Source organism: Arvicola amphibius, chromosome 4 (assembly GCF_903992535.2).
Source record: "Arvicola amphibius chromosome 4, mArvAmp1.2, whole genome shotgun sequence".
Classification (NCBI taxonomy): Eukaryota; Metazoa; Chordata; class Mammalia; order Rodentia; family Cricetidae; genus Arvicola; species Arvicola amphibius.
In genome coordinates this window covers 27,577,571-27,589,851 of record NC_052050.1, presented here as the reverse complement: position 1 = coordinate 27,589,851, position 12,281 = coordinate 27,577,571, and the positions used below count along the sequence as shown (strand labels likewise).

General features: G+C 39.1%; 1 protein-coding gene across 8 annotated transcripts in view; it reads left to right on the top strand.

Annotated features, from left to right (window-relative positions):
- Nucleotides 1–11,933, top strand: part of Mbtd1 (mbt domain containing 1) — a 68,410-nt gene extending 56,477 nt beyond the window's left edge. For 6 of the 8 annotated variants that reach the window (XM_038329167.2, XM_038329169.2, XM_038329166.2 and 3 more), the window contains 2 exons: nucleotides 4,359–4,550; nucleotides 8,799–11,933. In XM_038329167.2, coding sequence (XP_038185095.1) covers nucleotides 4,359–4,550; nucleotides 8,799–8,917 — 311 coding nt within the window. In that variant the 3' untranslated portion in view covers nucleotides 8,918–11,933. The remainder of the gene's footprint in view (nucleotides 1–4,358; nucleotides 4,551–8,798) is intronic. The other 2 variants (XM_038329170.2, XM_038329173.2) reach the window with 1 other exon arrangement.
- Nucleotides 11,934–12,281: the final 348 nt, after the last annotated feature.

Here is a 12,281-nt window from a genome sequence, read left to right as displayed (position 1 = left end):
AGAACAAAATCATACCCTCAACTAGTGATGACTTGCATGACATCATTGTAAAGCAGGCTTATCATTGGCTCTTTCCTCTGTGGGCAGAAACTCCTCAGACCCAAAATTTTAGTTTTCTGTAAAGTGAATTTAACAGACTCGTTTAAACTATCTTATCATTTTATTGGAATTTGAGAAAGATTTCAGAAGATTTTAAGATGCTGAAGTTAACTGGTTTTAGCCAGGCGTGGAGACGAGTGACGATAATCTCAGCACTCAACAAGCAGAGGCAGGAGTTCATGGTCATGCTTAGTTCCATAGCAAGTTCAAGGCCTACCTAGGCTTCGTGAGAGCAGAAAGAATACACACACACGTAAATATGTGGTATATATGAGTGTAATTCTGTGTGTGTGTGTGTGTGTGTGTGTGTGTGTGTGTGTGTGTGTATGGGTGTATTCCCAATGGCTTATGGAAAGCCTTTTTTAAAACTAGCTCGGTATGGTGACTCATACTTGTAATCCCAGCCCTCAGGAAGCTGAGGCAGAAAGGATTACCACAAATTTCAGGCCAGCCTGGGCTATAGAATAAGACTGACTTCAAAAACAGAAAGGGAGCTAGAGAGGTGGCTCAGTCATTAGCAGCACTTGCTGCCCTTGCAGATGACCAGGTTCATTCCTACATCAGACAGTTTACAATGCTTATAACTCGAATTCCAAGGGATCCGGGTTCTTTTCTGAATCAGAGGTCACACATGGAGTATACACACACACACACACAGAGAGAGAGAGAGAGAGAGAGAGAGAGAGAGAGAGAGAGAGAGAGAGAGAGAGAGAGAGAGGTACACATAAATATTAAATCTTTTTTTAAGGAAACAATCCTTTTTACTAACTAATGAGCATTATATGCAGTTTTCTTTCCTCTTTTTGATCCTTGCACGGTTTGTTTGTGGTTTAAATGTTTAAATCTTTGAAATAAGTGAATTGACAAAGTAAGAATATTAGTTGCCCAGATTATAGTGCTATTTAACATTCCCAGGTTTCTGAACTAGAGATTAACTTTAGCTATAGATGGAACATACCCCTTAGCTCTGACATTTTGTTCTTAATACTATGATATCATGACTAGTGCCTTACAATTATTTAGATATAGAAAGTACAATAAGTGATGATTCCTTACTAGAAACCCTTGGAATCAGATATGTTTTGTTTTGGAATTGAGAATTTTTTCCCATTTCAGAAAAAATAAATAAATATTGTGGAATGTAACTATGTAACACTCTGCAAACTCTGGAGTGTTTTCTGAAGCAAAATACAAATGTTGCAGTAAGTGGACCAAGTAAAGATAATAAGTGTATCATCAAGTGAGTATGGTTTTATTGCCAAAATCTTAGAGAAATGCTTTTTGAATGTTGGAATTGAAGAAATATAGTAAGCAATCATTTTATAAAAGTACTATTTGCTTCCTATTCCATAGGAATTTTTTTGAGGGGATGGCTTGAGCCAGAGTTTCTCTGTGTATCCCTGACTGTCCTAGAACTTACTCTGTAAACCAGCGTAGCCAGGAATTCAGAGAACCACCTGTCTCTGCCTCCAGAGTACATGCTTCAATTAAAGACACTAACCATCACTGCTGGCAGAATTTTTATTTTTCCCCTATTACACAAACTTTTATTAGAAATATTTTTCTCAAGGCTAGATGTGGTATCTTAGGTTCATAATTTCGGTGGAGGGGGCGAACAGGAGGATTGCTGCAAATTTAAGGCCAGCATGGACTGTATAGTGAGTTCTAAGTCAACATAAATTACAGAATGATACCCTGTCCCAAAGGTGGATTGGGATTGAGTGGTGCTGCATGGCTAGTTCAGTTGGTAACATACTTACAACACAATCATGAAGGCCATAAATTGGTTCCCTGAACCTACATAAAAAGTAACGTGGCGCCAGGTGGTGGTGGCGCACGCCTTTAATCCCAGCACTCGGGAGGCAGAGGCAGGTGGATCTCTGTGAGTTTGAGACCAGCCTGGTTTACAAGAGCTAGTTCCAGGACAGGCTCTAAAGCTGCAGAGAAACCCTGTCTTGAAAAACCAAAAAATAAAAATTAAAAAAAAAGTAATGTGGCACATGCTTATGTCAGTGCTAGAAGACAAAACTAGGAGGACCAAGTTGTTGCTGGGCAGTGATGGCACACACCTTTAATCCCAGCAACTCGGGAGGCAGAGGCAAGCAGATAAATTTGAGACCAACCTAATCTATAGAGCAAGTTCCTGAAGAACCAAGACTACACAGAGAAACTGTGTCTTGGGGGAGGGAAAAATCTTAATTTATCTGGGAGCTGGAAAGAGCACTTGCTGCTCTGGAGGAGGACCCAACCCGGGTTAGAATTGACCACCCACATTGGTTGGTTCGTTACTGTCTGGAACTTTAGCAAGAGGCAGTAGCCTCTTGCCTCTGATAGCACCTACATGTATGTTCATACTGACACACACATACATGTAAATAAAAATGAAAGTCTAGGTTATTCACTGCAGGCAGACTTACCCATAGCAGATGAGCTTCAGAACCTGGTGTCTGTCTTTAGTTCACTGGTGGATTGTTGTGTTCTGACTCTGTTGTTTCTTGAAGTTCGGTGGTCTTCTGTACTAAAGTAGTTGTGGTAGTCTTTATTGTCCACCAGGATAGTTGATTGTCTTCATTGTCTGGCATGGTGAGCAGTGAGCCACGTTTGTGCTATAATTGTGTTACATAGGGGACAGTTGTTAACTAGCCCTTTGGAAAATAAGAGTGCAGTTTTACCAGGAGGGTCTTATAAGCTGTTCAGACTCAAAGAACGTTTTCTCAAACCATAGTGATCTGGAGCATTTTAAATCTCCCCGTTTTCAGGAGGTACTGTTTGTGTAGGACTTGGTGGTTTTGCCTGGTGTTTTACTTAGAATGTATTAGAAAAAAAATCAGATAGTCACTGCACATGACAGTGTTCTGGCATTGGAGAGCTGAGTGTGAACTCACTTCACTTTCAGATTCATCTTTTATGGGAATGCTGCTGACTTAAAATTACGCATTTAATTCTGATTAGCTAAAGTTTAGCTGGCTACTGGGTCATTATACACGTAAGAGGAAACAGATAAAATGTACATTTATAAAAATGTATCTTTCAGTTTTCACCCTTATTGCACCATGCCTAGTGATTCGATGTTTGCAAAGTTTAAAGCATATTTTAGTTTGGTAGAAGCATTTTGTGAGTCTAGAATGTTTATGTTTACTTATGAACCTGTAACTAAAAATGGTATATGCCTTTAGCCCTAGCACATAGGAGGCAAAAACAGGAAGATCAGAACCTCAAGTTTCTTGTGGGCTACCTAATTAGTTTAAGGACAGCACAGTCTATGTGAGACCTCGCCTTGAAACAAATTAAGAAAGCTGAGCGCTTTCCAGCACTTGGGAGATGGAGGCAGGAAGTTGAAGTTCTGCCTTGTCTACATAGTTAAGTTCAAAACTAGCCTGGGCTGTCTGAGATCCTGTCCAAATATGTGAGATTAAAAACTTGTAAGCAGTATGTAATAAGCTTTGAGTTTTAGAAGTGCTATTTTGGGTCAAAATTACAAATGCTGTCTGAATGACAAAACTTAGGGGAGCACACTATATAGCAATGTAATTGTGCCATCCAATTGAGACTTAGGAAGCTATTTTTGTTTGATTTCTCCCCCAAAGGGCCTTAATTGGGCTCTGATGCTGCCTTAAAAGTTACGCTCAGGCTGGGCAGTGGTGGCACACACCTTTAATCCCAGCACTTGGGAGGCAGAGGCAGGCAGATCTCTGAGTTCAAGGCCAGCCTGGTCTACAAGAGCTAGTTCCAGGACAGGCTCCAAAGCTACAGAGAAACCCTGCCTCGGGGAAAAAACAAAAAACAAAAAAACAAAGTTATGCTCGGAGACTTTCTCTTGGGATCAGTGTGTAGATCACTGTAGCATTTGCCCAGCATGCATGAGAGCCTGCTGGTCTCCAGCACTACTACAAGAAAGTAAATAAAGACCCTCTCCTTCTCTTGGCTTTTCACCCAGTATTCCATTTTCTTGAGTGAAAGTCACCCAGCAGTTGTTTTCACTAACTACTCTGTAGTTTGTTTTGCCTTCTTTAGTCATTTTAAGCTTGAGCGTCAAGACCAGGATTATCAAACCGGAGAGATTGGAACCAACCTGCCCCCAACATGTGCATTTGCTGTGCATGGACACATGTGCACGCACACGCATATGTGCATAAGTTAAGCCTTCCACAATCAGCTGACTGCAGTGTCCTGTACAACCCAGCCTCCCTAGTAATACGATGCACTTTTCTTATCACACACCTAAGTCAAAGCTTACTTCAGTCTGACTTGATGTTTAGAGAGGAAGATGCCAGTTGGGAAGAAGCCTGTCAGTTTGTCGAGCCTGCCCATGACAGGCGGGGTGCGGAGGAGTTTCTCTGGGGACGAAGAGTTGACTCCTCCTCCATATCGAACCCTGCCAGCACAGACAGCCCTGGAGGCCTTCCCACCTCCCAGCACTAGCCGAGAGTTCAGGCCCAGCCTCAAAACAGGTAACTAGTGACGGCAGCACCACAGGTACTACAGAGGGTCAGGTGCTGGGCAGGGTGGTGGGAGACAAAGCATGGTCTGGCGTGGCAGTGCTGACTCATCCAAGCTTTTCTTTTTATCTTTTCCTCTTTTTTTTTTTTTTTTAACTAAAATATCCACTTTCACTGGTAGGCATTTCACTAAGATGAGTCATCAGAAGAAGGAGTTTTTGATGTCCTTACGTCTTGTGAAAGCTGTCATTTTAGGAATTATGAGGCAACTTCTGATATTTCATTCTTTAGTTAAAATGGCTAACATATTACATTGTAGACATCCATGTGACTTAACTTGGGGGAGAGATCCTGAAGAACTCATCTAATTAAACAGACCAAAAAATGAGACATTTTCCATAACATTCCATAGTGATTCATTCTTAGAAAATGTGTGTTGAGTTCAAGTAATTTTGGTTTTGGTAGTAAACCCTAGCTGAGCATCATCACAGACTTGAAACACATTAACTGTATATCATGGTATTGAATTAGATTGAAATTTATTTCCATAATTCCATGTTTCTGTGTGCACAGTGATTAAGTGACGTTTTCAGTGTTTAGTTGATTAGACCAGGGTTGTAGAGCCAAGGAAGGCTGCTCAAGGTTTTACCCCTTGTAATTGCTAAAACCAAAGCTTACTTTAGATTAAAGATCTTGGAGCTTCAAAGCCAGAGTGCATGTTTGATCGGCATTTATCCTTCCACAACTTAAGGATTGCTTTTCAACTGACTTGCTTTAGCTTTAGCTGATCAGCATTTCCTAAATGGCTTTGTAGTTTGAAAGTCTACATGGAACTTTAGTACCTTGTTCCCTTCTCTTCTGTTTGCCAGAATGTTTGTGCCTGACATTATTAGCCATTATTTCACTTCTATTTGAGATGTACTCCTTAGCTCACACAGCTCTGACAGTGTGTGTGGCCAGTTTTCCACCAGTCAGTTTTTCTGATGATCACTATGGTAGCCTTAGGTCAAGGGAAATGTCCATGCTCTGTTTTACATGAAGAATAGATTTGGATTACAAATCTCAGATTTCTTCTGCTGTGGCCAGGCATGGCGTTAATACCTGTAAACCCAGAAGGAAGATTGGAATTCCAGGCAGCCTCCTGAGAGACCCTTTCTCAACAAATGCCAACATGTTAGCTATTCTTTTAATGTATCACCCTCTAAAAACTAACTATTCTCTTTTCATATGTGTTATTTATGAAACAGTATTTTAAACAGAATAATTTTGGAAGAGTATGCCATATTTTGATAGAGGCTCTGATTCACAAGCTGAAGTTGACTTGTAAGATACTACAAGAAAAACCTTGTGGCTTCTGACTTCCTCATTCCTTTAGTGCCTGTCTTCTGAGCTCTGGGCTGTGTCCTATGGGCTGTGGTGTAATCTGCTCCATGAAACACTATAGAAACTATACTATTGCCTTCATGTCTGAAAGCCACCGCTGGGTTGGCTGTTGGGAGAATTTATGATTATTCGCTTTTGAAATGTCACTTCCATTTGTTTCTTTTGTGAAATGTTCGTAAATAGTGTGACTAAAATGAATTTCTTTTAAAAGCATGGTTTAGAAATCGCATTGGTGTAGAATATGGCATTGAGCCACTAGATCATCCATCATTAGTTGAGAATAAAGGCTAGGAAGAAAGGATGATACCAGGTGGGCTTTATTTTAGTTTTCATGAAAAGTGAAAGTTTGCATTTAAAACATTCCATATCTGAGTGAATGTTTCACCTTTATCTTGAGTAATTTTAAAGTACATCATTTCCATATTTTAGCGTGATTCTACTCCAGATACTTGTTTTGAGTATAAATGCTTACAGCTTTAGGGTGTGCTTTAGAACCTCAGCTTTATCTTTCTTACATAAAAACACATCCGTTTGAGTGAAACATCTTTGATCTTGAAGCATGGTGATTCCCATTCATTTAGCCATCTAATCATCGTATAACAAGATAACATTCAACCTTTTATTGTGGGTACTGCACCTTTAATGAAATGGGGGTTTTGTTTCAGTGTTTATCCTTGTGATAGTACTAAAATGTCCGTAATACTTACTGCATGTTGGTTAGATCTGAAATATAGCTATTGCATATTTGCTAATGTTCATTAAAACATATTTTTATTAAGCAAAGGAACTATACAGTTGCACATGCTTTGCCTTTCAACAGTATGTTGTTTCTTTTGCTCTTACTATACACAATATATTCACTTTTTTGTCTTTGGACTATTAAGTTTTCAACATCGATATCAAAATAGGAACCAAAGTAAGATGAATTGTCAACTCTCAAAACATGATTCCTTACACTTGGTAAATGAGACATCAGAAGTGCTAGCTGATGGTGCATGCCTTTTATCTGAGCTTCAGGAGTTGGACCTGTGTGAGTTCAAGGCTAGTCTCTACCGTCAACATAGCAAGTTTCAGGCCAGCCAGAGCTACATTGAAGGCTCATCTCAGAATACAGATAAGACTGGGTTTGTATATCCTTGTTGATCTTACTATACAGTATGTAATCGATCCTGGCCTCAAACTCAAGATCCACTTCCTTCAGCCTCCAAACTGCTGGGACTACTGGTGTGAGCCAGAACACTTGGGCTGAGAGAGAGGTCATTAATTTTTAAAGAAATCTTCAAAACTAAAATCACTACACAGTCTGGAAGTGTAGCCCAGAGGTAGAGTGCTGACCTAGCATACAAAAAACTAAATTCAGTCCCAGCACCATGAAAAAAAAAATAAAATAATGCTGGGCAAAATGATGTCACACACCTGTAATCTAGCACTTTTAAGGAAATGCTAGGCAGGAAGATCACAAATTCTAAGTCAATCTGAGAAACCTAGCAAAGAAAGACCTTGTCTCAAACTTTAAAAGGGGGCCTGGTGGGGCCGAAGCTATTGAGTAGAGCACTTGCCTAATGTGCCCAAGGCCCTAGGGTCAATTTCCAGCACAAGGAGTGAGGGCAGAAGGAGGGAAGGAAATTAAGTGGCTATGTTCAGGGGGTTTTGGTATAAGCAGGTTTTTATTTCACATGCAGGCTCCCTTCATTCAATTATCTGTTCTAATATAGTACTAAACTACGCACATAACGCATGTGTGTATTTGTAGAGAAAAAAAGAGGTGTACTGTACGCTGTATTTTTTCCAGTACATACATATTAATAAAGCTAATTTGAAAATTAGGTATATTAAAATAAGTTTACTGTGCTGGCTTATACCTATAATTTCAGCGCTTGTAGTAGGCTGAGACGGGAAGGCAGCCTTGACTACATGAGCCCTTGTCTCAATAAAAAGAAAGAAAAGAAAAGAAAAAAATCATAGGGCCTAGGTAAGAGGAGGGAGGCAGAGCTGGTGACCTCAGATTTATCAAAACTGAGATGGCTAAAGAAATGTTAGCTAGGGTTGGAGAGATGGCTCAGAGGTTAAGAGCATTGCATGGTCTTCCAAAGGTCCTGAGTTCAATTCCCAGCAACCACATGGTGGCTCACAACCATCTGTAATGGGGTCTGGTGCCCTCTTCTGGCCTGCAGGCATACACACAGACAGAATATTGTATACATAATAAATAAATAAATATTTTTTAAAAAAGAAATGTTAGCTAGATGTGGTAGTATATTCCTAGAATCCCAGCCCTCTGGAGGTGGAGGCAGGAAGATCACAAATTCAAGGCCATCTTGGGCTACATAGGCAGGCACTATCATGTTGAGTATTATACCTCCAAATGTACAAGAAATATATTGGTTTCTATAGGCATTGACATAAAAGTGAATATTTAATTTAAAAAATTTTCAATTATTTTAGTTAAACACTGTTACTTGAGCATTCTATTGGAGATCATCCACTTGTAGTGTCCATTGTACATCATTGTTCCTTTCCTAAACATTTATTGACAGTAGACTTTAAAATTAGAATTGAGAGGTATAGTGTAGCCCAATGGTAGAGTACTTGCCTACACATATGCAAGATCCTAGAAACATACACAAAAAAAAGTTAATATCTTTTAGGCCTTTATTAATTGTTGTCTGTTTTATAGTACTGGGGTCAAGTCCATCACCTCATGTGTGCTAGGCAAGCATTCTACCCTTGAGTTCCACCTAGCCTTCTGTGGTTTCATCTTTATAGGTATTGAAGAAATGACATCTTCTTAGCTGTAAAATAGATAGAACATGAAGATGAACGGCCAGGGCAGTCCAGAAGACTTGGTAACATCCCGTGCATTTCTGTCTCATACAGTGACCACATCACAGCTGAAGGAGGAGCTGCTAGATGGAGAGGATTATAGCTTCCTCCAAGGAGCATCTGACCAAGAAAGCAATGGCTCTGCCACCTTCTACATCAAACAAGAGCCATGAAGTGGCTCAGAAACTAGGAGTGGGAGGGACTCTTTTACAGGACAGATTTGTCGTCATCCAGCTGTACAGCAGGCTATTCTACTGGGACATTTTGCTAAATACAGAAAAGTTCAGTTCCAGATTTTTCAGGTGGGAGGGGAAACTATTTTGGTGGGGAGGGAATTTTTCAATTTATAAAGATGGACGATTTTTGTGTTGTATTTGAAGCTTTTGAAAGAATTTTGTAATATTTTCCAAGTTTGGATTTATGTGCATTGTTAACAAGAACTGAAATTCTAACTTTTTTGGTAAGATTAAAGTTTAGGTAGCAGGATTGAAGGAAATGATTAAGAAGGATATAGTTGTAAATGCGAATGAACTGTCATTACAAATGAACCTTCTTGGTACCTGTTGGGAGATTTTTGAATTTTAGAGTTAGGCCAGTCACATCTCCAGCTTCCTTTGCTGCAGAAATATGCAACTGAACCCCTCACAGAGGGCTCATCACCACGTAGATCACGGAAGGGGTCATTAACTGTGCTCGCTGACGTTTTATTGCAGCCCATTTAAATGTTTGTACAGAAATTTTTTCATTCTGCTAAAATTTATTTGGAGTTGTATATGAAACTAGAACTCTGGATACTTTTATATGCTCTCCTTCAAGTAAAAATGATAAAGTTTTCTAACACTAGAGTGTTAAACTGGAATGGTTGACAGATACCAGGATCTCAGTCTACATAAGGGGTCAGGGAAAATGAATATTTTCCCAAGTTTATTCTATTTTCCTTGCTAAAGAATAAAGAACATCCCATGAAAAAGATTTTCTTATCAAACCTCTGCCATTTCCCTCCATCTGAGAGAGAGCAACTTGATGTAACCACCCCTGAAAACAGATAAAAAATTGTTTAGATTTCAAATCATTCCAGCTCCACTTTTAACTGTCCTGGATTTGTTAGAAACTTACTGAAAGAAAACTTAATTTTCTTAAAATTCCATATACACACACACATATTGACTTATCTTTAATTGTAGGCAGAATTTAACAGTATCTGATTTGGACCATTTTAAACATTCCCTATTTTAAAATTCATATGACTTCCTTTAAAAAATAGGATAAAAGGGTAAATTGGTGAAAGATTTGCTCTCTGCATTTTTCTACCCTTCTACCGAGTTGTGACTGAATGAGCGCTCTAGAATTTACCAGTGAGGTTCATACTAAACTCTCAGGAATTCATTGCATCTGTTCTAGAAGTGCTTCTGGGTCTGAGCCTGGCCTCTTCAGAGTGGTAACACTGCCCATCTCCTCTGGAAAATAGGCAGGGCTCATGAGAAATTAATCAAGATGATTAACCTCTGCAGCCCTACAGCCTATGGAATGCTTTAAAAAACGCTAATGGAAAACCCCAGGAGACATTTTAGGTAAGATTTTTGTTTGACTTTTAAATGCATAGAACGTTAAAAACCAGCAATTTATTTTCTAAAATATTGCTCTACTTTTGGGAATAATAGCATTGGTAATACGCACAGGTTTACCTCATTCTATGCAAGAGGGGTTAATAACGTAAGGTTTTGTAGTAGCTACTGGAAGTAAAATGCGTTACTTTATAGTGTAAAAATGTATGGAATCGCATGTCACCATTTCTTAATACTGACTCTGGGGGCTAAATGCAGATCACATCAATGCAAGTTGAATCTCGTGTCAAATATATGTGAATTCAGCTGTAAAATTACTGGATATTTATCTTAAACAACATTGCTGAGGGGGACCTACTGTAAATGTGACATCCTCGCACTTCCCAAATCTTTGAAGGATCTTCCCAGGAACTTAAAGCCTAGAAGAGGTCCAAAGCAAATGTTATAGTCTTTATTCTCAGGCTCAGTGGATTAAATCCAGGACTGTGCTTCCATGGTACCAGCACAAGAAGCCTGTTGTATGGGGTGCACTCCTCATAGCTTAGGTGTAGGAGTTCTCCAAAGAACGAACTGTAAGCCAGGAAAGATGTGATTTCATGCCAGCCAGTCCTGGTAATTAGTTCTGTGAAATGCTTATTTGTAGCCAGGTTCTACAAGCTTCCAATTCTACACCAAAACCAGGCTTGGCGTGTTTAGAATTCCCCACCTACATTCATTAAGTGTTTATGTTCATCAAGAGTGAGGGGTTGTTAGGACTTGTTAGAGTCTAAACACAACCCAGAGCCCTCTTCTTTGTTAAGACCCTCGCTCCTGCTGCTAACAAAGAATGTTAACCAGAGGAGACTTCCATTGTAGCCATAATTACTGTTTGTCATACAGCTCAGTACCCCTGTTCTCTTTCAAAGTTTAAAATGTACTGCTGACCTTGGGTTTGTTTTTGTTTTCCTGTTAGGAGCCTGGGAACTTTTACTAGTTTAACTTTTTAACCTTTTCCTTGCTGTGTATGAGGAAAGCTAAAGCTGTTATCAACTTTTTATTCTGCGGATACTAACACGGGTTTTCAGTGTTTGTTTGTTTTTATTATTATTAATTTTGTGTGATGTGAATACCCTCGCCCATCAATATTTGTATTATGGTGCTATATATTTGGTAATGATCCTTTAATATTGGGGAGGGATTTTAAAAATACTGTGATTAAACTGGGTATCTTCCTTTGATTTTCATATTTTAAATAAAGCCACAGTCATTTATACAAAATAAAATAAAATAAAATAAAAATGCATCTGTCCCTGGGCAACTTTTCAAGGACAGAGGCCAAAGTAAAGTACATAAGGTTTTTACATCATTTCTGTGCGTTTGATATATAGATCAATATCTGGACAAATTTAATCTTTTATTTTCTGGTAACTTGTGATCATTGAGGAAGTGTTTGAAGCTTTCTCATGAAATGTACATAGCGTGAAAAATCCCTTCAGAGAAATTTATGTTCCTTTCATTTTTACCAAAATGCAAATTTTCAGCATGGATGTGAAAAGCATTAAAATTATAACTTTGTGTACAAGATGAAAATAATTCACTAAATTTGCCCTTTTTTACACAAAATAAATGTTAAAGTTAAGCATTATTTATCAGTTTTTTCAACATTTGTTTATCAAGGAGTGCGGGTGGATGTGCTATAGTGCACATGTGGAGACAACTTGCAAAAGTCAGTTCTTCCACATGTGAGTCTCAGCAGCAAGCCCCTTTTGTGTGTGTGTTTCAAAGCCCAGCTTTCAGCTGATTCTATTCACTGCGAGAACCGAGAATTAACTAGTCGGGCTTACCATATGTATTCTAACCTCTCCCTGAGACCACATGCAATTAGGCAGAGTTATATAGCAAGTGGTAGAGTGGCTGTATAGTAAGGTCATTCTAATGAGCCTCCCTCCCTACCTTTCCATGAGAGAGTGTAAACAGTCAACAGTAGGATGAT